The sequence below is a fragment of the Hakea prostrata genome, chromosome 7 (assembly GCF_041222555.1).
Source record: "Hakea prostrata isolate BN-2017 chromosome 7, UWA_Hpros_2, whole genome shotgun sequence".
NCBI classification, from domain to species: domain Eukaryota; kingdom Viridiplantae; phylum Streptophyta; class Magnoliopsida; order Proteales; family Proteaceae; genus Hakea; species Hakea prostrata.
Window position 1 is genome coordinate 61403002 of NC_142606.1, and position 27822 is coordinate 61430823.

At 37.7% G+C, this 27822-nt stretch overlaps 1 protein-coding gene across 6 annotated transcripts; it reads right to left on the minus strand.

Moving 5' to 3' along the window:
• Nucleotides 1–1405: 1405 nt before the first annotated feature.
• EMB2752 (embryo defective 2752) lies at nucleotides 1406–27822 on the minus strand. 6 transcript variants are annotated; one of them, XM_089160603.1, is made up of 4 exons: nucleotides 27622–27822; nucleotides 27412–27480; nucleotides 22937–23148; nucleotides 1407–2292 (listed from the first exon to the last, which is right to left on the minus strand). In XM_089160603.1, the coding sequence occupies exons 3-4, from the start codon at nucleotides 23117–23119 to the stop codon at nucleotides 2182–2184; spliced, it is 294 nt and encodes a 97-aa protein (XP_089016729.1). In that variant the 5' UTR covers nucleotides 23120–23148; nucleotides 27412–27480; nucleotides 27622–27822; the 3' UTR covers nucleotides 1407–2181. The 6 variants fall into 6 exon arrangements, with proteins under 6 accessions (XP_089016730.1, XP_089016733.1, XP_089016729.1 ...); XM_089160604.1 differs by lacking the exon at nucleotides 27412–27480 and having other exon boundaries at nucleotides 1406–2292; nucleotides 22937–23139; XM_089160607.1 differs by lacking the exons at nucleotides 27412–27480; nucleotides 27622–27822 and adding an exon at nucleotides 27345–27402 and having other exon boundaries at nucleotides 1406–2292; nucleotides 22937–23139.

The following is a 27822-nucleotide window of genomic DNA, read 5'->3' on the forward strand; positions in this document are numbered from 1 at the left end:
CTTTCAAGCCTAGGGTTCACCTGAACTCTAGTTCGATCTCGCTTTAGCTCACTACCAACTTGATTGTTGGAGACAAACCGCTGATCAAAACGATCGGCACCATTATGACAACATCTTCCAATGAAATTGTAGGTGCACGTAGATCCAATCAGTTCAGCCAAAATTGAAACGCTTGGTGTGAGACGCAATCTGTAATCTTGGCAAATTTGACACCAACAAATATAAACTACAAACCGAATGGGTCTATAGATGCATCAGTGAATAATCCATAGGATCTAGCTGAAGGAGATAAAAGAGCTAGGAAGGGTCCCAATAACCATGTATGTGGTGGTGAGTCGATAGGCCACGTAGAACATATTTTAGTATATAGTTTTTATTTTGTAAGTTCTGATTGTAAAACATAATATAAAGTTAAGGATGTCACAAATCTTTTTCTATATCTAAGGGCCTTTTGGTATCAATTCTCATTCTCATTCTGATATTTTTCATTCTTTTAATGAGTTTGACATCTATTTTTGTTTTAAAAAAAAAAAAATCCCAAAATCCATAAAAAAAATTTCAAGTCCAAATCCTCTACCCCCATGCTCCCAAAATTTTTCTCTCATAGCCTACCTTGTCAGGGCGGTTTGTATCAAGTGGGTTGTGAAAAGGAACCATGGGGGCATGTGGGTATTGGGGTAGAAGATATATTTTTCTGTTTTTGACTATTTTGGATTATGAGTTCAAAATTCATTCTATTCATTTTCAAAAAAGTCACTTAAAATTCACATTCATATTGAGGATATAATAGTAAACATATATTCTTTTTATGAAAATTTTGTTGTTTTCCATTTTAAAACATTCCAAACCCTAATAATTCATTCTTAATTTTCATTGTCATTTTTTTTTATCAATTTTTAAGTAGAAGCACCAAACTTTTTTTTTTTTTATTCCATAATTTATTTAGAACAAAAGTTACCAAATTATTTATCATTTCTAACCAAAAATGAAATTCTTGTATTCATATCTTTTAAACATGTAAAATAAAAAAATGAGAATTAATACAAAAAACGCCCTAAGAATTTTTCCTTAAAAATAAAAAGTAACTTAATTATTCTGAAATATCATTGAGAAGGAGAAATAATAGTTTACTAGGAAGCCAGAGGTAAAATTTTTAAGAAAAAAGTAAGAATAAACAGAGTGTAAGGAGATGGGATGTAATTTTTTTTTTTTTTTTTTTTTTTTTACATCACAAACATCCGAGTCAACCTTAACCCCTTACACTATCCTTTCTACTACAACCTCGATACAGTGAATATGCTAATTCTTGCTTTGATTGCAATTTTATCTAGAAGGCAAATGTCAAACATAATTTAATTTGAAAAAAAAATTAACCTTTCCTATTCTTGGTCTCTAATTACTCTCACAGTGATTTTCCCAGATGAATGAATTATTACCTTTCCTTACCTTTAATTCAATTAAAAAAACTTTTTCTTTTTTAATCTAAAATTAATTTTTTTTCTCTTTTTCTTTCCTTTACTCCCTCTTTATAAAAATCTATTATAATGGTATAATTTTTTAAATTTCCTTATTTTCCCCCTCTTTTATTGGAATCCTTAAATGGATTACATGTTTTTATTTTCCCTTTCAGCCTCTTGTATAGGAATCTATTAATTACATATATTTATTATTATTTTATTTTACCTTACTTTCTTAGGGGAGAAAATAATAAATTTCTATAGAAGGAGAGAGGAATTCTTTTTCAAAATTAAAAAGTACACCTAATCATGTGTATTGGGTCTCCAAGGAAGAAAAGAAAAGGAAAAATAAATAAATAAAAAGAGAAGAAATCACTTTAATCAATTAAAAAGTAAAAATCAAGAGTAATTTAACTATTTTGAAATATCAAGGGAGAAGAAGAGGTAATGGTGGGTTTTGGGAGAATCATGAGAGGTAAAACTTCCGATAAAATAAGAGTAAATATAGGGAGAGATAAAAATATAAAAAAATGGCTATCTTATTTTAATCATCAGTTATTGCAGAACCCATGAAGTTGCAAACGCAGATTGCACAGCAGTTTTTGTTTTCACTCTAATGCACTTTTATCTCCTTTTCATCAAAACTTAAAATACAAAAAAGATACACAAGTAATAGGGTGAAGACATCCCAAAGCATGTTTCATTTACAGGGTCTGATTTCAAATCACTGGTTCGGTGGGAGAAAATCTCCCCTCTCTACCTTCCAAGGACCATAATAGAACTTTGGTTTCATGAGGGGCACTGCCTCTCCTGGGTGATCTTCCCAATATTTCTCCTGTTCAACACAAAGGAACCAAGATCTCACATTAATTTCAGAAATATGGTTTCAAACAATGAGTAAGAAAATTTTATTCGAACTAAAATGTGTGCATTTGCAATTTATCTGTACAAACTACAATTGGAGAGGGTCTTGGTAACCATCTTCCATTGCTGCTATTTACTAATAGTTTCTGTGATATTTCACCATGCAGAATTTCATATTTTAGGAGAATGGAAACATCAACATAATCACATTTATCGAGCAATTCAGGACACAGGAAAAAGAGCCTTGAAGAAACATTATCATGTGAACTAGAGTCTTAAGTCTCCCCTTCCAAACACAAAAGCCTGAAAAGAAATTAGTTTTAAGTTTGACAGATATAATCTACCATCCACAAGCAAGTTTCCTAAGAAAGGAGATAAATAACTCAAGTATATCCATAATAGACAACCTTTGTCAGAAATGCAGTGAAAGGAGAAGAAGCAAAGATGCTTCAATTGAAGGAATGATAATCAAAATGTCACTACTTCACCCTAATCTACTTCATCAAACTTGAGTGAAAACCTAGTGACCCAGTTTCTTCACGAGGAATGTCAACTTCAATTTTCAGAATGGTGCTTCCAGGAAGTAGGTGATGAAACATAACTGGTAATTGATATTAATCCAATAGATGATGCCTAACAATGCACAGCAGAAGATATGGCAGATGCTGTTGTTTGATACAGTAGCTAGAAGTCTATCAATCAAACTAGAGGACCTGAAATAAAATATAAGACAGATAATACAAAATGAGAGACCAAAGTTACTAAATCCTGTAGACATTCACGGAAGCATACTTGTTCATTTGAGTAACATTTTAACAAATTCAATATTCCCAGGGTGACATTGAGAGGAAAGGGAGGAGAGTGGAAAATCTGATTTTGTAGTGTCTTATCATTTACAGCTCGTATGTACACAACAGCCCCCCCCCCCCCCCCCCCCCAAAACAAAAAAAAGAACAACACCCCAAGTTTCAATCCAAAACAGGTTCACGGGATTTATACATCCAACAAAATGGAGTTACACTTCTATCATAAGTAGACAACATGATCAAACTACATGGTTTGGTGGTGTGCCTACAACAATGGTGCAATACCCAAACTAGGGTATCGAATTTTGGACTATACAACACTTAATTTTGGTTGCAAACAACCCAGGAGCAAGAATCCCTGCTTCAGTTTTGCAACAACACAAACAATGGCAACAATCATTCTCCAATCAAAGTCAATTCTAAAGTTTTACAATTCATGAATCTAGAAGAAGAATTCAAACAACCCACAACCCCCCCCCCCCCAAAAAAAAAAAGTACTAAAAAAAATGAATACAATACCCAAAATCATGGTTTCTGAGCTTTCTAAGATTCAACAAAGCAAACAACGCAGAATGGCAAAACTATGGTCTTACAAAATTATATTGTCGCTCAAAGAATAAACCCAGCAATTATGACACATCTAATGCATGGATTTCACGCCTTGGTACGCTGCACTGCTCAAACAACATCCAATTCGGAGTTAGTTATGCTTATGGGTATCTAAAGTTTTACCATCAATTACCAAACCCCACACAAGGGGGTTTCAAACTTTTTCGAGAAAGAAGGGGTTTTCTGCAATAACCACAAATATTTGATTTGGTACTACGATAGTGCCACAAATAATCAAGTTTTGAGCAAATCACTAAATCAAATATTTGTGGTCACTGCACGAATCCCCTTCTTTGTTGGAAAAGCTCAAAAACACCCTAGATTAGGATTTTGACAATAAAACTGTAAGTGGCTGTAACTAACTCGTTTTAAAGGCATTTTAGTCTAACATTTTTTTTTCCCTTTCAAGTTTCAAATCAGGTATTCTTGAGTTTCAGCTAGAGATCATACAAAGGCAAGAAACCTATGCACTAGATGTGTCATGGTTGCTAGGATTACCCTTCAAAAGATAATCTAATTCCATATGACCCTAGTTTTGATATTCCATGTTGTTTGCTACTTTGCTTTGCTAACTTGGATTGGATAGGGATCCTATGGATATCTTATGGATGGTTTTTGGTTTTGAGATGGCTAAAAATTACTGGGTAACCTATGGTATGGTTTGAGTGGGAGAAAAAGACTATTGTTCATGTATTTTAGGTTGTGGGAATATCCCATGGCCCTATGGGATTGATCCGTGTCATTAAGCAATAAAAAAATAAAAATCCTAAACTAACTAGTAAGCAATGAGAAAGGGTGTCGATTTACAAGGAACCAGAAGGCTAATTACTAAAATTAATTTTGAAAGTAAATTTAGGCGAAACTAATTAAATCTGAAAAATAAAAGATTTAAACTAAAGGCAATGGAAATAAATCTAATCTAGTGAATTGGAAAACAGTAGAGATATATATGGGAAGGTCTATCTTTAGGATTCGAATCCCCAATGGTATCAATTAAATTGGTCTCATGCTTTAATTTATCAAAACCATAGGCTTGATAAATTCACAAGTAGGGTTTATCCTAGGCATAGACCATCTTGACAACACTATCGTCCTTCGCTTTTCAAGCTTGGCATGCTTAGTTTGTTCAATTATAATCTATCTCTAGTACTACCACATTAATAATAAATATTATTGCTTGAAATGAAAATAATGAATCACAAAAACAAAATTTCCCTAACTTCAAAAGTTCAACTATTCCTAAAGACTGATATGACCCTCTATCTCTCTGCAATAACTCACTCTCCTGATTCACAACCAAGTGACCAACACCAACAGTACAGCGAAGAATTGATAGCAAACAGATATTCACTTCACTCAACGGGCTACTGACCAGTTACAGAACATAGGAAATAACTACAAAATTGGTAGAGTTGAACTACTAGTATTAACGCAAAATTGGACTACAATAAGAGTAATTGCAGCCATTAATACTCACCTGGGAACTGAGTTCTCCCCCCAGCAAGACCTCCTTGCTTAACTACAAACTTCATGCATAAAAAAAAAACCTTCACCTCTCTCCCCTTACATAATCCCAAAAACCCTAGTAACTAACTGCTATGCTCTAACCAATCCTTTCTTGCCATCTGGACCATTCTCTGTTGCTGTCATAAGCTAAAGTTAAGGTTGCTGTCCACTTACCTCTTGCCACCTGTCCCTCCCAACTGAGAATGTTTCTTAAGTGTTCAGCTGGGGATGATCCCCTCTAGCAGTTGATGATCCTGTGCTGCTCTTTTTCTTCTTGCACCTATTCATTCTAGCCATTAGAAGCTTATCCAAGAGAAAAGAACTTACAACTCATGATGGAAGATGGGCAACAAACACATCCCTTGGCTGAGTAGTTCTTTGTGCCCATCTTCCATCATGAGTAGCTAAGTTGTTTTTTTTCCTTTAGGAGTAGATTGACTTTTGGAGTTATTAATTAATTTTGGTTTAATGTAATTGCTTGATGTTAGACTAAACTCCATGAGAATGATTTTTATTGATATATATCTAGTAGGGAAATTTTGTTTCTATGATTCATTATTTCCCTTTCAACCAATAGTAGTTATTGTTAATGAGGTTGTACAAAAGATAGATTATAACTAAATGAACTAAGTGTGTCAAGCTTCAAATGCGAAGGACGACAATGTTGTCAAAATAGTCTATGCCTAGGATGAACCCTACTTTCTTGTAAATTTATCAAGCCTGTGGTTGTGATAATTTAAAGAGTGAGACCAATTTAATTGATAATGCCACTGGGGATTCAAATCCTAAAGATAGACCTTCCCATATGTTTCTATACTGTTTTCCAATTCCCCAGCATGAAATCTTTTATTTTTCAGATTTAATTAGTAAAGCCTAAATTTACTTTCAAAATTATTTTTAGCAATTTAGCCTACCATTCCCATAGATCGACACCCTTTCTCACTGCTTGGTAGTTAGCCTAGGTTTTTTATTTTTGATTGCCTAATGACATGGATCAAGGTTGACTTAGGATTGATGGGAGAAGTAAGGCAATATCCTAGGGTTAACAAAATTGATATGGGCAAGGAATTGAGACATTAAAGGTGCGTTTGGCAATGGGCCAATGAACAATTTTTGGTGTTCTTTGGTTCTTAGAATGTCAAAAAATGCCAATAAGCGGGTTGTTCTTTTGTTTTTAGGAAACAAACCAGTTCAATTTTTGTGTCTAAGAAGGCTTTTGACAAAACAACTTTGATTTGTTTCATCGTTCTCAACAACAAGAAGCACGTCTCGAAATTATGCGCAAAGAGGGACACCCAGACCAAAATTTAATCCACACACAACTTCTAACTCCTTAGTGTCTTCATTTAAAAAGAAATCCCAATCGTATCCCGCAAGAAGACCTCTTAAAATTCTATCCACTCTCCACCTTCTCTCTTCTCTCTGTCTCTCTCGTGTCTCCAACCAACGTAACTCAAGTTTTTCTCCTAGGTAGACCTCTCCAACCAACGTAAAATTCTCCTCTCTCTCACATCTCTCATCTTGTTATCTCTTGTCTCTAAATGCTAGATTGTTAATTGGCTCGATTCTTCAGAAAATCTTGACAAAACTTCCTAAGTTATCACTAGTATCTCCAATCGCTGATCAAAGAGAGGTTTCCTAGTTATATTTGTTTTTCAATGAAAGGCCTTCATTCAATAATAGGGGTCGTTGCCGTTGTCAATACTGATGTTGCTATAGTTTCTGGGAGTTTCAGTCTTTAAGAAGTATTAGTAGTTATTGTATCTGTATTTTTTGCTTCAATTTTTGTTGAAATTTAGAAGAAAAAAGAAGGAAAGGAGAAAAAGAGACGTCAGAAGTTACAATTGTGGCAAGTACTTGTATCTGCGATTTTTCTCAAACGTTGAATGAAAAATATCCATTTCTCTATATGATTTCCTTCCTCTTAAGTAATCGAGACAACAGCAATTTAGAGAAACTAGCAAAGGGAGAAAAATTAATAAAAGCAAGTATTGCTGGTGTGTACAACACGTTTAAAAGAGAGAGAGAGAGATTATTTAATGACTCTCATTTTAGGAAATTTTGTATTAGTCTTGGACTTAAAGACTGAAATAGTTGAAGTTAATCATTTGGCACTGAGGAATTCTGTTCTCATTCTCAAAAACCCAGGAACAACGAAGGTCTGCCCTGTTTTGTGATAATCATTGTTGATTAATTTATGTATATGATAATCGAGCTAATGTGTTTCTCTGGGTTTGGTATTTTAAATCTTGTAATCCACATAACAGTGATTCCATTGCACTTGATTTCGGCGGAACCATTTGGGGTTTCTCTATAGGACCATATGATGGTCGGAAAAGAGGTCTCTCTGGCATTGCTTGGGGATCTTTTGTGGTAAAGTCAGCTGGTAGATATGGCCACAATCTGAACTCTTTGCCGGAATCTTTTCTGTTAAACGTTGTGGAGTTCAACGATATCGCAAAGGAAGAAACAACTTTTCCAAGAAGTTCAATGTTTGTTCTGTAATTTTTCTAGCTTCAATGATTAAATTTAAGAAGTTTAGGCAACAAAAAAAAGAGGATTATCGAATTACCAAACGTGGATTTGTTTCACAGGCATTCTCAAACTTTCTCAGCACAAATTTTACCAAACAGTGGAAATTGTGCTCAAACCACCATTCTTCGATTCGATTAAAACGCTAAGAAACGATACTCGAAAAGAACATCGTTATCAGAAAAGACCATTACTAAACGCATACTAAGAAGATCAAGGAAAAGGGAAATTTACAATTTAGGGATAGGAAAAAAGATGCAGGAAAAGGGAAATTGGGATTAAGACATTGTGCAATGGGAAAGGAAGGGTTAGGGTTTTGAAGATCTTAGGCAAGTCATTCAATTCTTTCTTTTCGGTTTCAGATGTGCTGCAAGTCAGAAAAGAGAGGGAGGGAGAGCAGAGAGAGAAAGAGAGGGGAGGGAGGGTGCTGCAGGTTTTTTTTTTTTTTTTTTTTTTTTTTTGGGGGGGGGGGGGCGGGGGGGGGGTTGAAGAATGGGACAAGAAAGATTGCAGGGATCTGTGAAGGGGATCTAAAGGGTTACAGTGGTGTGGCGGGGGAGGGGGGATTAGGGGCTGTGATGGAGTGGGGGTGGGGATTTCTAGGTTAACGCGAGAGGAGAGAGTGTGAGGAGGGGCTCCAATGGGTTTGGGATGAAGGGGACGGGGCTGGGGGCATGCATACTTGGAGGCTGCTGGAAATGAAATAAGACTGCTGGTTTGCTGAATGGTTGCTGCAATTGAATCAAGACACTAAGAATCCATTGTGGCCCTCCCAAGAAGGCCACAAGGCCCACAACCCATTTCCGACAAGAGTTTTTCAATTCTTTTTTCAATGTAGACTGTCTTTACAAAGAAAGAATGGCTTATTTATGGCCTTACATCAACAAAGAAATAATCTAACTCTAATGGGGAAACTAACTTAGACTAAAATAGGACTTAGAAACTAACTCAACTAGGGTTTCCTTCATAAGTCAGGATACCCTTTACAATTAAATAACAACCACATAAAATTAAAGACCTCTACTTGAAATAAAAGACCGAATTACCTATAAAGAGTCCTACTTAAAAGAAAGACTCCTTATAACACAAGAACTCAAATACTAACTCAAATCAAGACTTCAAGACATGACTGGACTCTAAGAATTAAAACTATAATTCTGAAATTAAAATCAGCAGCAAATTAGGATAGAAAATGACCAAAATGCCCCTTTTAGGGCTTTGGCCAGCCCTACGTGCACCACCTTGTAGTGTCTTGGAGCCCACTCAGGGGGTGGACCCTTCTTCACATGGGGGGGGGGGGGGGAGGTCTAGATCGTTGCCATGATTTATGTTGCTGCACAAACCGAAGCTTGTTGTTACTAGGTTGTGGTGATAACCAAATTATGTAGCATATATTGCAAAATACGATACACTACATTGGCTATTGCATCACCAACGTAGGCACAAAATCATAACCATATAATTTGATTGTGTTGTCTATTGGTCAAAGAAGTGCAATGATGGGTATGTGTTCCTTGGCAGACCTAACCTATCTTGGTTGAAGTTCAGGGCACATGTGAACTATAATCAGTAATTATGTAGTGCTCCAATCAGTGGTTTAGACAGGTGACAGATTGACAGTAATAGCACAAGGATAACAAACTGTGGTTGAGAGGAACTTTTTCTAACATTAAATCACACACCCCAAATGTCAGCCTAGGAATATCAAAATCTAAAATAAAAATAATAATAATAATACATGAATAGAACTGTCTACTAAAGGTTAAAAGGTCACAAAATGTGGGTGAAAATAAATACACAGAGCATTGATCAAACCCAACCATTGATTTAGTTATATCAAACCTTAGTTATCAAATGAGTTTCCATCAATTAAGGCAGTCACCACTTTTATCTTCTATTCATTCTTTGGAACTCCCATATCATACTGAACACATTTTTATCTTCTATTCATCCTTTGGAAATCTTATATCAAACTGACTCCCAGCTTCACCTACTAGGCTGCTACCCCCACCTGATGAGAACCCAACTTTAGCGTTAGGGTTTCTTGGATGAAGTCCCTAAAATGGAGGGTTTGCTCAGAATCTTCCAGCAATTAATTATCAATTCTGGATGGAATGGAGAGCATGGTTAAATTTGGGTTCTAGGCATAGAAGAAAATTCGACTGAAATTGTCGAAATTTCGGAGATTTCAACCATTTCGGCCGAAATTTCGACAATTTCGGAAGTTTCGACCGAAATTTCGACCATTTTACATTCCAACTTGTTTTTCCTTTGATTGACAGTCCACAGCCTAGGGTTTGGGCCTTTGGGTAGTTAGATCTGTTTGGGTTCTTAAGGCCCATTCCACGGGTTTATTACACAGAAAGAAATAGCCCAAACAGCTTAGGGGTCTAATAGACTTGAACAACACTTGAACTGGAACCGCCAGTTCAACCCTTTCTTCTTCCTCACTTCTTTTGCAATCTGCTTGTTGTTAGCCCTAAGCGAAGCCCAAATTTTTTCTGTTGATGGTGAATCTTCCTCCCCCTCTCTAATTATGGGCAATCCCCAAAAATACTCCTCAGATTTTGCCATGAGATCTAATTGGGTAACCAAATCGCAAAGATCTCACACAAGATTTCTGCAGGAAATCAAGCTGTCTCTGCTCCAACAGTGCTGATGAATCCTCTTCCATAGCTATCACCATCACCCTTGGAGGTTTTGCTAGAGTTTGTGCCACCCAACCATCGTTCACTATGGATCGACTTTGTTTCTCCCATGGTGGTTCAGCCTCTTTGCCTCCTCTTTTAAGAACTCAACTGATGCCTCATCGCTGTTGATTCGCCGAGTCTGGATTGCTTTGAAGGTTTTTAAAACGTCTTTTGCAACTTCAATGTTTTCAGTAAACTCCAGAGGTTCAACCGCAGGCATTCGTAGGTCTCCTCGTGCATTAGCCCCTTTTGGTTTCTCACGATCAGAAACCCTTCCAATCTTCTTCATTACTACTAAGTTTCAAAGCTTCTTTGAAACTCGCCCAATCAAGTACTAACCACACCCTCTAGTAGAGCCACTCGAGAACTTCTCCTTCCAGGTGTTGAAGAGCCACACTCAACCTTCGCTCCTCAATTTGGTGTTCCCAACAAAACAAGAAAACTTCAAGAAGCCATTCTAGCACATTGCCTTCGCCGGAAAACATGCATAATCTTGTTTCCATTGCTTCCACAGATTGAAATGTGTTTTTTGATACCAATTTGATAAGAACCCACAAATCAAACATGAAAACTAATATTATTTAATTAATAAAATAATGAAGAACAATGATAAACTAGTTACAATGATGCCAATCACCCCCACAGAGATGCTCCTCCCTCAGCCTACGGTTGCTTGATGAGTAGATTTTATATCTACTAATTAATTGGTTTTATTTCTATAACTTTGGTGATTTTAAATATTTCCTAGCAAATTCTAATTAAGATTTATTATTTGTGCTTGCAGGAAATCAACCAAATTTGTAGGGTTATTATTGGGAAATTCTACAAAAAGAATCTTAAAAAATCAAGCTGGATTTTATTCCACTTAAAAAAAGGAAAGTCTTTTTCATCAAGTTAGAGTAGACTCCAGAAACTTCCTCAAGTCAAAAACGTGGAGAGAAAGATTCTTTGCATGCTTCAGGGTTTTATTTCCTATTTGGAACTAGATCAAAGAGGGAAGAGGGAAAATCCCATTTTTGAGTGTCTCTGTCCAGTTTCGATCAAGTTTTCATCGGATGGTCATCCATGTGTCCGATTAAGCTGATTTTTGGACAGGAGCTTCATAACTTCTGTTGAAGTATATGTAAATTTGGTAGTTTTACTGTTCACGTTACTGTTCACATGAACAGTATTATGCTATTGTTTTTATTATATTTTCTATTTTTAATGTGGGAGTCTTGCTACATAAGTTTTGGGAGTTTTTAGAAAGTATAGTTTCTATTCTGGTGGTAGTTTCTATTTTCAGAACTTTCTATTTTAGGAGTTAGGAAGTTACTAAAGTTGTAATATTTTGTTTCCTTTTTCTAGAGGACAATTACTTGTCTCTCAAGTTGTATTAGATTCATTAGAAGCTATAAATAAAAGTGCTCTGTGATTCTAGACTCTTAAGCAAGAATCACAAGCCTCTTCTACTAGTTCTTCATCTCTCTTCTCTTCTTCTTCTTCTCTCTTTTCTTTGTTCAAGTTCAGCTGCTGTTTTGATTATTTAATGCTTGTTTTCTAACATGGCATCAGAGCAAGTTTAATCATAGGGACTGTTTTCTCTCTCTTGGCTGCCCAGTTTTTTTTCCTTTTTCTTATCTAGGGTAGCCCCAACCTTCGCTGCAGTAATTGTGCATGGCTGTCCTTCTTTAACTTTTGAAGCACCAAGTATTTATGTATTAATACTATAAAAAGGCCCTAAGCTTTCTGAGGATATGTCTACCTATTTGATTCAACTGAGACTGCTACTACCCCTTTTTTGTGTGCAAATCTGAAGTTCAATCTGCACTATACTGATGTCTTGGGATTCCTCTTGATTCTTGCAAAGATATGCCCATAATTCGGATTGCAAGACCTAAGTATTGTCTTCCATTGTTTGTGCTATAAGTTTAGTTGCAAGTCGTATACTAGTACCCTTGTTTCATTGAATTTCTCTCTTCTGAAAAATTCTGCTGCTACCTTCTTGCTTTACTACTTCTTCCGTTGTTTATTTCAGAATCAAGTTTAGCCTTCTTTATATCTAATACTTCTACAAAGACCTAGAGGACTATTTTTCCTTCATATCGAGATCTGTTAGAGTTTCAAATCTAGCAGAAGTTTGCTGCTATGGTCCGAGATCTGATATTATCTGCTACTGCAGCAATTGTTATTGCACTTCTTCCAAGTGGATTGCTGCAATGACTACTTCAATTTTGAGATTCCAAGCTGGTTCAATATATTTTTTTTCCTGATCTAATTTGCTCCTGCCTAAGGGTTAGCGGTGGTCCAAAAAAAAATTTCCCCCCTTGGTGCACAAGACTTTGTCTTGTGAGACAATTTTCTGCTGCTTGATCAACTTTATTGGTGAATAATACACTCCTCATCATTAATTGTCCACGTGTAATGCTACAGGTGAGGGGGAGAATGGTACCTTATTCTATATCTACTCAAGATGTGCTGATGGATATTATTTGTGAAGATCTTTGTCCTCAACCTATGGCATTCTACAACGATATCATTACATGTCTTTACCTATATTGTCTTTTACCTTACCTACTCGGTCCGTAATAACCCATACTACCTTACCTACTTGGTCCGCAGTAACCCATACTGTCTTTTACCTTACCTACTTGGTCCACAGTAACCCATACTGTTTTTTACCTTACCTACTTGGTCCGCAGTAACCCATACTGTCCTTTACCTTACCTACTTGGTTCACAATAACTCATATTGTCTTTTACCTACCTACTTGGTCCATAGTAACCTATATTGTCTTTTAGCTACCTATTTGGTCCGTAGTAACCCATACTACCTTACCTACTTGGTCCACCTATATTGTCTTTTACCTACCAATTTGGTCCGTAGTAACCCATACTACCTTACCTACTTGGTCCACAATAACCTATACTGTCTTTTACCTACCTATTTGATCCGTAGTAACCCATACTACCTTACCTACTTGGTCCACAGTAACCTATACTGTTTTTTACCTCCTTACTTGGTCCACAGTATTTAATATTGCCTTATACCTACCCATACTTTACCTGTTACTTGCCTTCTTGTGAAGCGTTTATATGGACTTTGGAGTTACAATTTTGAAGATCTGGTGTGGATATTTCTCCCTACTACCGGCATTATATGGATAGTGTCTTTGATCCTGCTACTTATGGACTTTGTTCGTCTTCAACATCGTCGATTGTTCTCAATATTGGATGGTTCTATTAACATGAAGAATTAAAGTTTTTTTTTAAGTTGGTGTTGATTATCTCCTGGGTGAAGTTTTCTCAGTGTTTATCGACATCTGTCATTGCTACACAATTCAAGATTGGTGCTACTTTTCAAATTTATTCTTATTGTGCAAGCTGAAGTTTTCTTTGTGTACACTCCAGCTTGAGGGGGAGTGTTGAAGTATATGTAAATTTGGTAGTTTTATTGTTCACGTTACTGTTCACGTGAACAGTGTTTTTACTATTCACATGAACAGTAAAAACAGCTTTTACTGTTCACGTTCTTGTTCACGTGAACAGTATTATGCTATTGTTTTTATTATATTTTCTATTTTTAATGTGGGAGTCTTGCTACATAAGTTTTGGGAGTTTTTAGAAAGTATAGTTTCTATTTTGGTGGTAGTTTATATTTTCAGAACTTTCTATTTTAGGAGTTAGGAAGTTACTAAAGTTGTAATATTTTGTTTCCTTTTTCTAGAGGACAATTACTTGTCTCTCAAGTTGTATTAGATTCATTAGAAGCTATAAATAAAAGTGCTCTGTGATTTTAGACTCTTAAGCAAGAATCACAAGCCTCTTCTACTAGTTCTTCATCTCTCTTCTCTTCTTCTTCTTCTCTCTTTTCTTTGTTCAAGTTCAGCTGCTGTTTTGATTATTTAATGCTTGTTTTCTAACAACTTCTTACTCTTCAAATCCAACGGTGGGATTGTGCATTTAAGCTCTCGAAGTCAGTCTGATTTGTACAGCAAATCCTTCATTAGTTAAGTAAGATTAGGAAATTAAAATTTTACCAAATTGAGTCAAGGATTTATATTAAAAAAAAAAAGAACATCAACTTGAGGACGTTTTGAGAAGAGTAAAGGACGAATTTTGGAGACGTTGGTTGGCTTTGGAGACTTGGAGCTTGGGTATAAGTTTTTCTTCATTTTCTTTAAATGTTCTCGAACTTTTCTATGATATTTTAATTTTTAGAATGAACTAATTTAATTTTTCTAGGGATTAGATGTAGCCTTAATTTTTCTAGGGATCAGATGTAGCCTAACTTTGAATTTCTTTTTCTTTTTTCTTTTTTCTTTTTTGTTGAAGCCTGACTTTGAATTTCCACTCTTGAATTCATCAATATAATTGTGAATATTGTTTTCATTGATTGAGTTTTTACTTTTGTTCTTAATGCTTTTGATTAATTGGCCACTAATCAACTGATTCATTAATCATAATCAACTGGTAGGGGATTTATGTGTTTAGTTCATTGGAGTAAATGTCATGAATTACATGAAGGATAGAATATACTTACATGGTTTGTGTAGTTGTTACATGGGAATCCATAGAATAATTAGAATTTAATGATCATTAGTTGTTTTAACTCACATATAGATATAGTGGATTAGCAATTAAGAGAATTTCTATAAGTACTTGAGAGAGTACTAGATAGGGAAGGGAATCTCAACTATCAATTAGAAAAAAATATTTCATATTATAAAGATGGATCAAAGGGTTGGAAGGATTAGTTATGGTGAAATCTATCCCCTAGGTTTTTAGGTATTAATAGATCTCAATTTAAATTTCAATTTGCAATTTAGTTTACAATAACTCTTTTTCTTATTATTCGTTCGAATAAAATTGGTATAATTATTTTGTTACTTACTCTATAATCCTCAAGGGAACGAATTTTTCGTCATTATATTACTTGTTACAGCAGCATACACAAAATGACAACGCTGCCCAAAACTACTCACATAAAATATTCGATAACAACTTCTCACATCTTATCCCTATTTATAACCCCTAATCAACCCTAACCCTCTCTCTCTCTCCGCCACCAGCCACAATTATGGGGCCCTATCAGGGTTTGCCCAGGAAATTCAAGCAATTACAGGTAAAAATATTATGGATTACCTAGGATAGATAGAAAAGAAACTAAATAACTTTGGATGGTGAAAGGATCGCTGTAGGTCAGTCCAAAATTATGTGGGAAGGGTTTTGGAGAAAAGGGAAAACTCAGAGTTTGGTCAAAACCCGAGATGGGATAGTTTACTAGGAAGTAGGGTAGCCAAAATAATATTAGCGAAACAGGGAGGAAACCTGTAGTTGGGGTGTGGAGGGGTTGGGTTAAGGGATAATTCTCGGGAAAAGAGAAGGGAAGGGAAAGAAAAGGATACCAACAGTAGGGTGGGGATGACTTTAGGGTTTTAACAAACCCAATTGAATGAAGATGTAATGGTTAAAAATTGGATCTATAGGGTCCTTTCTTGTGATCTCTTTTCTTTTCTTTCTTCTTTCTTCTTTCTTCTTTCTTCCCTTTTTCTTTTTTTCTTTTTTTCTTTTCTGTATCTCTTTTCGTTTTTCTGCTGCAAGAAAGAGAGAGAGAGAGACCGAGAGGGTTGGGAGGAAAAGGGGAGGGGTCATAGGGCAGGGACGGGGTGGGAGGGGCTCAACAGGGTCGTGGGAAGTTAGGGAAGGGGCTGGGGGAATTGTTAGGGCTAGAGGGGCTGCTGGTCAGGTGCGACAGCAGGGGCAGGGATGGAGAATGGTTGTGCAGAAACAGGGGAGGGATGGGGTGTCTTGCGTGAGAGGGTAGAGGCAGGGGATGGTGTGGGGAATGGCTTCTTTACTTGGAAGCTGCTTGCGTGAAGGCTTTGAAGAAGACTTGAAATCTGCTGGATTGTTGAAGAAGATGAAGTTTGCTTGCAGACTAAAGAACTTTCAAAACCCGCTGAGGCCCCCTCTAAACAGGAACCCCGTTCCTTGCTCAATAACTTGACTCAATAATCCAGACTGAAAAAATAACATTACACAATGAAGCTATTTATGGCCTAAAAATAAAAGACTCTAACTCAACTTTGGAATTCCTTAACAGATAAGGTTCCAATTACACCTTGGACTGGACTCTTAATGATAAAGCAACTCCTAATGGATAAGAAGGAATCTTATCTTATTTCTCAACTAACTAATTTCCACTAAGGATTCATTCAAAACAACTTTAACTCAAAACAAAAATCTCCAAACAAAACCAAACCTAACTCAAACTAGCAAACTGGACTCAATGAAAATTCTGAAAAATTATAAAATTAATTTCAGAAATAAAATAAGGGCTAAAATTCCCAAAATACCCCTCAAAAGGGGTTCGGCCAACTTAGGGTGGCTTCTTGGAACAATCCGGGGGGGCCCACTTGAGCTTTCGGCCCAGGGGTCCTTGTGTCCACATCAATTTGCTGTCTAGTTCATGATATGTCACACTACGTCCATCCTTAGGTATAACTTGTCGTGGTAGAACAGGAATTACACATGTTACAACCTTCTCGAAGACATTGAATTCTTCCTTAGGATTTGTGGTCCTAGCAGTATTGCAAATTACTCGATACGGAAGACATGCATTGAGAGAGAGATCCATAGACTTAGGGCCAAGAAAGTGAATTACCTTGCCCTATTAGAGGTTTTGAGAAGACCCTAGATTGTCCTTTGTCATAGTTTTCTCCCACACATGTTACCTAGTGCATAACCACTGGCAATGGTTGGTTATACTGCGGGATGGATCCTACATTGGTTAGGGAGACTATTAGGGCCCTAGGATGATGCCATGTGAAGGAGAGAGAGTATTAAGGTTAGTTGAGGGGTAATAAATAAAGGGGAAATTGAGTGGAGAGGGGAGGAAAATGGGATATAAGTAATTCTTGGGCAGCCGTAGGCTGAGGGGCACCGTGAGGTGTGGGGTTGATTGGCACCATTAAAACCAGCTTATCCTTGTAAATTTCTACTGTTTTATCATTGAATTTCATAGTGAATAGTAGGTTCTTATCAACTGGCATCAGAGCATTAATGATCCTCGAGAGGTGAGATGACACTGTCGCTGTTTTCCGGTGAAGGACGAGAGCAGGAATGGTTGAATGAAGTCGAATCTTTCTGCAAGCAACATCAGATGGAACATGAATATTGGCTCGGAATAGCTCTCCAATATTTGGAAGGAGACACATTGGATTGGGTATGCGCAAGGTCTTGGCTGGTGTTTGATTGGGATGAGTTTCAGAGAAGCCCTGCAAACTGAGTTTGGCGATGGCCAAGGGACAGCTATGGATGTGATTTTGGACGGCACCCAGGAAGAAATTATGGGTGCTAATGGAGTGATGGAACTGGGAGACTAGGCAAAACCGAGGGAAAGAACGCTGAGTGAAATCGATTGATTGCTATGGTGGTCCCATGTCATACTTGGAGAAGAGAGAAGAAAAGAGTGAGAACTTTGACTAGATTAAGGTTTCAGCAGCGAGAAATCATGCTGCTAGATCAAAGGTCTGCAAGAAGAAGGAGAATCGAAGGAGGCCAAAGGCAATCAGTGGAAAATTCCAGACAGCGGCTAAGGTTCATGTTTGCAGAAAATGGAGAAGACGATGCTGGCTTTTGAGGGTTTTTAGGGTTGGTTTGGCTCAACTCAAACCAGTTTATGGGTTTGGTTCACACATTAAGAGCCAAGATTCTTATAATTTGGGCCCAACTCAGGTATGCAAAGTATCAAACTTAGGCCCAAACAGAACCAAGTTCAAATAGTGGGCTGTCAGTTTCCCCAAGAAACCCCCTTGGGCCCAACCCATTCCATTAGCTCCAAGCCCATCCGATTTCATTAACCCAATCTACAATCCGTTTTTCTTGGCGCATAGTTTTAAGTGGTTAGGCTTCACCGATTTAAAAGCAACACTAGGGGCGTAGTCCACTTTATTAACCATAAGCCCAACCCATTTCTTTTACCCCATACCTAGCCAGTCTCTTTCAACCCATGGGTTTAAATATTTGGACCCCACCCATTTAAAACATCTATAATGGGCCTGGCCCATTTCGTTAAACCAAAACCTATGTCCTCTCATCACCATTTTGGGCCTACATGATCTCAGACAATCAACAAACCAGACCCAAACCAGTTCGAACCAAGCACTTACCGAACCAGGGTCTAACCAAGCCACAAAAGTGGGAAATCATCGTCTTCAACCTCATAGAATCGAGACGGAAAGCAGGCAGCATGAATGGAGTTGCAGCATTGTGATGGGTGTTGGTTTCGTTGCCGGCGACAGAAATTCCCAGACAAAGTTCTTCGCTCCAAGCCTTAATGCTACTTTCCCCAAGCTTCTCACACATTTGTTTTGGCCTCTGGTGCACAGAACTGTATGCAAGTTTGGAATGGCAGTACAAAAGAGGGTACTCAGGAAAGACCTGATGCCTCTCACTCAGTCAGTTCGTTTCCCAGAGGACCAAAAATGTTTGGTCATAGCTTTGCTTGCAGGACCAGTTATCGACGATCCTCAGGCAGCTACTTTGAGGCTCACGGAGCTGACGGAAGGGCCAATGAGGATTGTGAACCCGACGCTTGATGAAATCATCAATCCTACTCTTGCTCATGGGTTAACTGCTTCACGTCCTGCACCTAGGAATCTGTTGAACAATGAAGAGAAGAGGTTTTTTAATTGCCTCCGTTCGTTAGCGGTTGGTAGAGTTGCAGTGGTGAAATCAGCACACACAATTCTCTTTATTTTCAATCCAAAACCTCAATTTGACGATATGTGCCTCCTGCGGAGTGTACGGGACCCTTGTGCAGCTTTGGAACTTGGAGAGTGAATTGTTCTCTACTTCTCTGGTTGCACAGTATGTAGGGGAATACATGGAATGGCCTGCAGTTGATCGCTTCCTCTGCACATCTGAATGGCAACTATCCGTTGAAAGTCCTTCATACCTATATTGATGCAAAACTCAATGATTCATTACAGCAGGTGTTGTGATCTATAAAGGGCTTGTTGTTCATGGTTTTCGGCTGAACCCAGCTCCTATTGCTATTCATGGTGTGTTCTTGCCATCAGCTGAAGCTTCCAAGCTTTTTCTCTGTATGGATTGTTTCGAACTATTCGGATTTGGGATCTGTGGGCTGCCAAGGAGGGCTCGTCAAGATGCTGAACTAGCATGGTTATGTGGCAAGCATTTGAAGACTAAACTTCAACATTTCCATCACCTTGAGGACAAGGTGATTTTCGAGGGGCCGCTAGTGTTAGGGCCCTAGGATGATGCCATGTGGAGGAGAGAGAGTATTAGGGTTAGTTGAGGGGTAATAAATAGAGGGGAAATTGAGTGGAGAGGGGAGGAAAATGGGATATGAGTATTTCTTGGGCAGCCATAGGCTGAGGGGCACCATGAGGTGTAGGGGTGACTGGCACCATTAAAACCAGCTTATCCTTGTAAATTTTTATTGTTTATCATTGAATTCCATAGTGAATAGTAGGTTCTTATCAGAGACACAGACCAAGTTGCGAGTAGCAGAGAAGCTCGAGAAGCTCGAGAAGCTCAATCCGACAACCTCCCTCCAGACCCTCTTCAATAGGCTTAACATTGCAGGGACGACTCTTCTAAAAAACACTAGGCAGTATACCCCCATTAAGCACCCTCACACGAAACTTGACTCCAAGGATTGCCAATCTATAGGTGGCAATACAATAAGGAACCCTTTCTTTGGGAATGGTCGAGTTAGAGGTAGAGGTAGAGGTCATGACCCCCATGGGCAGAGAGCCATTCTGAATCATCCTCCATACAGGGGTGATGAGGACTTTGAGCCCTATGATAGAGGATTTGACATTAGAAGACTGGTTAAGGTAGAGGCACTGTCCTATGACGGTCAAGTTGATGCCAAAATCCCACTTGATTGGAGTAGGGAGATGGATAGGTTCTTTGATTTCTATGACATGCTAGAAAAGGTCCGCTTCAGGTTTGCTAAGATGAAGCTAACTAGAGCAGCACAGGACTTCAAAACTGATATAGAATCTCAGGCATATGATTTAGGGCAAGAATCAGTGTCTACTTGGGTTGAAATGCAAGAGAGGCTCAAAGGAGAGTTCTTACCTATGACTTATAGGTTGCAACTGTTGGATAAGATGAATACCCTAAAGCAAAGGAGGCTATCAGTCATTGAGTATATGTCCAAGTTCAACAAGTTGAAGATAAGGAACACTTTTTGGGGCCCGGGGGGGATGAAATGAAGCTTCAGATTTATGCATCTACAAACCCCCACACCTGCGCTTTACGCACCTTGAGGCTAAATCGCCAGATAAAACAAAATTTATGACATGGGCATCAACAAAACCAGACTCAATTACATAAGAAAATCATCTCCAAACAAGAAACCACTACTTTTACAAATTCTAAATTTTGATGAACCCCAGAGAAGAAACCCCACAGAAGAACCACATTGCTATTGACTGTCACCAAAGCAGCCTGTAAAATGTCTGCCAAATACAGTCAAACGGAAATAATGTTGAGAAAAAGCAGCAAACCAAATTTTAGCCAACTCTAACGACTATAAAATGAGATATGAAGATGACATCCGATAGCTTTGTTTTTCAGTTTCAAACAAAACCAGCCTGTAAGTGTTCCCAAAACAGGGTAAAATGGAGATGGTGTTGAGAGAAGCAGCAAACAAATTTTAGCCAATTCTGATGGCTAGGAAATGAAAGATGAAAGTTACACCAGATAGCTTTGAGGACCAGCAGTGTATTTGGACCACAAATAAAATCAACTGCATGGTATGTTGAGATGAGGCTCCGCAGCAGCTTTGGTTCAGTTTTGATGGAGGGATTGACAATTGAGAAATGAAGAGGTTGCACCAGAATAGAAGGCTAAAGTCTACAAGCCTATCCAGCCAACAGATTGCGTGGAGTTAAGATCAAGTGGCCCTCTTAGATGGCTATATCAAACCCCCCAAAGGTCTGCTGAGACAGAGATCCCAGAAGAACGGTTGATCCAAATGCCTCAGACAGCAAGCTGAAACAAGTCTGCAAAAGTGAATTCTACAGCAACTTTGAATGAGATTCTTCCAGTACTTGAGTTGACATGGCGCTGCAGTGTATATCGAACAGAGAGAAGGGGCAGGGGAATTGGCTCACAAGGAGGATCACCATAATTAATGGCAAGCATGGTCAAATTCTACTCTTCAATGATTTGTTCCTTTCGATTTTTTTCTTTTTTTTTCCTTGGGGGGGGGGGTTGGCAGGGTTGCGACGGTGCAACCTTAATTGCTAGGGTAAGTTCAGAAAATAGAAGATAAAATAGATAGAAACTTTCAGAAACTGAAAATAGAAACTACCAACCTAGCAACTACTGACTGTAGTTTGAAATTTCTGTCCCATCTCGGTTTTTCAACCTGATAACATTGTACCATGTTTCAATTGCATGTTTTGGTGGGTTTTAGGTGGATCTTGGGTCTGATTTCCTGTGTACAACCTAATTTGAGACCAATAAACTCAATGTTATTTTTTATTTATTGTTTTTACTAAAACCTAACATAATGCAATCTTCTTGATTTGCACATGCCTGGCTGTATGCAGTTGAAACTAGATCATGTATTTTCACAAATCTAAATATGGATATACAAGAAAATACTAAAGAGCAAGAACAAACATTGAGTAGACAAATCTCTATTACAATTTACAATTATACCCCCTTGAAATTCATTGAAATACTGAAATTTCATCGAAATTCAGTCAATTGACTCAATTTTGTTTTGGACCATCTTCCGTCTCGGTAGCGAAAATTTCAGCAAAATTTTGGTGCTACTGATAATTGAATATAAAAAAACTAAAAATTAGAATCACTAACGCTTCAATAATCAACCTTCTAAAGAACACTAAAATAGAAACCAAATAAAATCCAAGTTCCCCCATACATAGACAAATTTGACCATTCTGAAAAAGTAATCACATGATCCGGTCTGAGCCCCGCAGAATCTCCAAATAAGTAACATTTTCACCAAGGAAAAATATGAGGCTATAACACTGTTCATGTGAACAGAGTTTTGGCCTCTTTTTCTTCAGGTTTTGTTCCACAGCACCATGACTAAAAAATTCCTCGAGCCAAATTACTAAATTGTTTAGGTATTCACCCCATACGCATCATAGATTGATAAGCATCTTCAGACAGAAATCTTAAGGATGTATTCTGTAAGTTTAGAGGTGTCAAAATGATTACTTAGATCCACATGCGACTATTGGTATTGCACATCCAGCAATAGTTCCATTCACAGGTTAAATTTTATAGGCCAAACAAATACAAATGGATAAAATATATGTATAAAGCATAGCAACAAAACCCATCAAGGTAAGGATGAATTCCTTCAAAAATTAAGCATCAGAAGTCCATAATTTAAATGTGAAAGAAAAAAGAGGGGGAGGGGAGGCCGGAAGACGAACATGTAAGTTTAAAAGAGTATGAATGATAACTGTTACCTTGTACAGTTGCTCTGTAATAGCAGATCCAATGACACCTGTATAGAACGCAGCTACATAGATGGTGATGAGTGGAGTGAATGACTTTGGCCGTCTGTATGGCTCAATCATGTCCCAAAGGAAAGTTTTCTCCCACTTTGTGTACAAGTGATCTGCATATTTCCGCCAAAGATAGCTGGTCATTTCCTTCTATTATCACAGGCCTGTGAAACCTAGATCCAGAGAGAATGTGAGTTATGCAGGCCAGGTATAGAAAAACTCTATCCAGTTTTGTGCACGTAACCCAATGAGAAAACAACACTACTACCAAATTAGAATTGGATGACCAATAACTTCTCAACATGTCTGCTCTAGTTGATCAATTCTAGAAAACACATAGGCAGTCAAACTCAACAGAACTACGGGGTGTAATAGCAAACCCAAGGGCCACTTAAAATTTGTAGATTACAAATAAATCAAATTCTGCAAAAATTTAAAAATCCACCACCAACTAATTTTTTTTCAAAATTCAAGATTTGCAAAGATGGATAATTTTTTAAGTTACTATTCAACCATGACTACTCCATACCTGTCCAATATTTCTAAATTCATATTAGGTTTTAGGTCATGCACCTAGAGATTTGAAACTAACAAGCTGGTCCATGGTTTTTATTGGGACAGATGCACTCATTCACTATTTAATAGATGTCTGTGCCACCTAATAGGCAACAGCAAGAAAAATTAAGGCAAAGGTTTAAATACTTCAATATGCAATCACCAGAGAAGCAATTCCAAATAATCAGATCCTCATCTAACAGCACAAATCAATAACAGAAAACAAACAAAAGAGAACAAAATGGGAGCGGATACATATGGAAATTAAACAAATAAGACAACAATAATTTTTTTTCCCAAGAATCTGACGTAATAAAATGTGTAAGACAATGATATGGCATGTGTTTGATACAATCACTTTGTCAGCAAAAGCACCGGCATATATTCACTATTCAACAGTCATCTGCACTACCAAATAAACAATATAATAGTATATATGGAAGAATCTTATAGGAAAGCTCAAAGTTGAAACAAACAAATTAAAACAAGATAACTAAGAAATTAGTAATTTGAAATAGAAAAAAATTTCAGCGCCAACCTCTGAGTTACCCCCCAAAATAGATGCACCACAAAACAAATCAAAATGTCAGTAGACCTCCTATACCTTAAACCGTTAGTCTTGTAAGCCTGTTTTACAATATTACCCCCACATTATGCCTTGGTAAAAATTTGAAAAAGTTTACTGCTGAACTAGTTCTTTCTTCAATCTTGGGAGAAGCTGCGATTTGGGAGAGACTGCAGGAGAACTGCAAGCTTCATCGGTAAGTTATACCACTCCCCTTGCCCCTTCACTTACTGTACCAGAGAAAAATGAACCTAGAAGCTTCTTGAAGTTTGAAAAATGAAGACTCTGTGATCCATATGCCAGTGGAAAGTGCACCTGTAAGCTTCATATCTCTTCCATTTTTGCTATGTATGCTAAAAAGCCCTGTTGAACCCTTCCAGTGCTGCCACTCACCTGCACAGACACCCCCTCATACTGCCCCTCCTGCACTGTTTTATCTCTTCAATTCAAATTTGAATATGGAAATAATGCCTCATTCAGACCAAATCATCTCTCCTAATTCAAAGACATAGTTTATGTTGATACCCCCCACAGATATTAACTGTAGATCCGAATATTTCAGGAGCTTATACAGATGCTTACAGAGAAGACATCAAAATTTTAATTCAAACTTGCACCCCTAACTCCAGCAACAGCAACATCTCTAAAGTTTCTTCATCAAAAAAGGAGACTTGTCATGATCTGAAGACAAATAAGAGCTCCTGTGGCCGCTCTAAAACATCAGTGCTCAGTACAGACTTTCTTTATGTGATCCATTTGAGTTATGGTTGTTTTTCTTATACTACACTCTTAATTTCATGTACACCTATTCTTCTGTAATGCACAAATAGATTAGCACACTATTATTCTTAAGGTTTAGACTCATAACTGATGATCACAAGAGTACTACATAAGTTAGACCAATTCAGGTTTGACTGTGTTCCACAAGTCAAATCTTTATTGATATTGCTTTTGTGCCACGCTTAATTCCTAGATAACTGAACTGTAAGATAGATTACAAAGCAGCAAGAAAGCAAAGAAAAGAAATCTGTAATACAACCACAGCAATCACTTGATTTAGCACAAAGCCAAGGGAAGAAAGCTGGTATGTGGTTAGAGAACCCCTTACCAACTCTTTGATCTGTTGCCCATGCAACAGTTATGGACGGAGCCAGCCTTCACAAGTTCATGTTTCAATCATAAAGCAATGAGCATGAAGCTGGGGGTTTTTTTATTTTCTTTTTTCAGAAAATGGAAGAGAAAAATAGAAGGGGAGGATCGAAGAGGAGAGCAAAATGGAAAAACACAAAGGAAGACGAATGTGCAGATCAGTGCAAGACTGGAAGAAGACGAAGGAGTGTGTAATTGTGGGAAGGGTTTTACCCAGGAGGGTAGTTTGATCTTTTTAAAAACACTACTTTGCTTACATCATCAGATGATCAAGGCTTACCAAGGGTTGAGGTCTAAGTGATAAAGTTTCACCCAGAGGATCTCGCTGGACTTTGTACCAGTTTCATATGCAGTGAATTGCCAGCAAAGCGGACTCTATGTCACCGGCTCTGTATACAACATACCGAAAACAGAAAAACTAAATGCAAATTCATTCAATTATAACAGAATCCCAATCAAGGTGTTTGACTCTAGCCATTTCTAGTTTCGGATTCCATGTGGGTGGAACCTAGTCTGAAGAACAACTAATTGTAACCAATAGTTGATGCATACCAAGAGATAAAGAATGAATATCCTAATGGAAATTCTCCGTTGTTATCATCTAGGAAGAGGAAAGACTTACAAAGACAATAATCGGAGACTCGTTGGCTGCCGTTGCAATCAAATTAGATTTTGGAAATGAATAAAGGAAGGAGGCAAGGACACCGGACACAAAGCACAAGTTGCCGGCTCCACTAGTATGGTAGGTAAAGAAGTTCAGAAGATGAGAAAATGAAAGAGGTTATGGTTCCAAAACAGAAGCAAGCTGACCTCCCCTTCGGACTAGGCATTTTGGCTGGGTTCTGCGATTTTGTAGTGATTTCCTCTTTTCTTGAACTGAGGTTCGCTTGGGCCAGCTTGTGCGCACCTCGACTACATCCAAATGTAGACCAAAATATAACTTGCTCCCCACACCTCTTCACCACACATTAAGAAAGGGGGCCCACTGGGGGTCTCACCTAATTCATCTTGTTAGAACTCAAAGGTGGAACCATCCTAATATGCGATGTAAAAGTGTGAGGGGAGCTCAAACCTTTACACTAGACGGGTAGAGGATCTGAACTTGAGTTTATATACCTCAGGCTACTCAAGTCTACTGTACATTGTATTCATGATTTAAAATATTCCATGCAAGGTTTAGAGTATCGCATAACAATAATGTATCGGTCGTTTGATTTTAAGGCATGTCTCGTTTTGTATCTTATTGTATCGTAGATACGTATTAGTAAGTGTAGAATTAGATGGAAATGATTAAAATGCATATGGAAATGGTCCAATCTGAATATAAAACAATAGATATAGCTATTACAACTTACAAATAGTAATAGAAAATTCCTTTTGTTTGAAGGCCCCTTTGAATTCAGAGGCAATAAGGCTAAGGGTACTTAAAGTTAGATCCTAAATAATTTTAAAACTTGATATCAAAATCTATAACCCAGTCAACGCCTTCTTTTGTTTTTGTAGGGAACTTCAAATTTGCTCAATTCTCTCCTCCTACAAGCTCAGTCTACGTTGGCACTAAACACATGAACCTTCTTTTCAACTTCAATGGAGCTCAACCCAACAGTGTTCTAAAGTCTCTCTTCAGTCATCATCTCCTCTACTTTCTTCTACATTCCCGCATCTGCATATGTATTTGAAAGCAATGTCAAAGCACTCGATTGATCAGGCTCCAAGACAAGGAGCCTCTTAGCCACTTCTTCAGCTATTGCAACTGCCTTGTGAATTCTACAAGCACCTAGTGGATCTGCCAAATACTACCACTAGGTATAGCTAACATTTTATCAATCACTTGTTTTTCTGATTCAATTTTCCCTCCCTTGCCTAATAGGTCAATAATACATGCATGAAACTCCTCTATAGGATCAACACCAAAGTACTTAATTGATTATAAAAAATGCCATCCTTCTTCAACCTTACCAGAATGGCTGTAAGTTGATAGAATTGAATTAAAAGTTATGGAATTGGGTACCTAATAATACCCAAGAAAAAAAGAGTAAGTGCTTTAGAATATAGACCACGTATTCCAAACCCACTGATTATTGCACTCAAAGAACATACATTTTCCTCAGGCATTCAATCGAACAGTTTGTAGGTATCCCAATGGAACTGCACTTAGGACACACACCAATGAAGGCAGTGTAAGAGAAAAATCCTCAGGCATTCAATCGAACAGTTTGTAGGTATCCCAATGGAACTGCACTTAGGACACATACCAATGAAGGCAGTGTAAGAGAAAAATAAGAGACAATCGTAAGGAAGAATGGTAACCCGTTCTCAGAAAAGAAAATGAATAAGGCAATCATAACGAAGAAGAGAAAAAATAAAAAATGCTAACCCGTTCTCAGGTTCAAGCGTTAGGTTCACCTTCTTTAGTTGAAGCTACAGGCAATCGTAAGAAGAAGAGGAAACAAAAACAAAAAATCTTAATCCGTCTCCAATATTTTGGGCCGTCGTTCACCCTGTGGCGTCTGCAAAGGCGAGCCCTCCTTTCACCGCTATTAAGCTGAACGCCGTTTGTATCGATATGTATTGGATC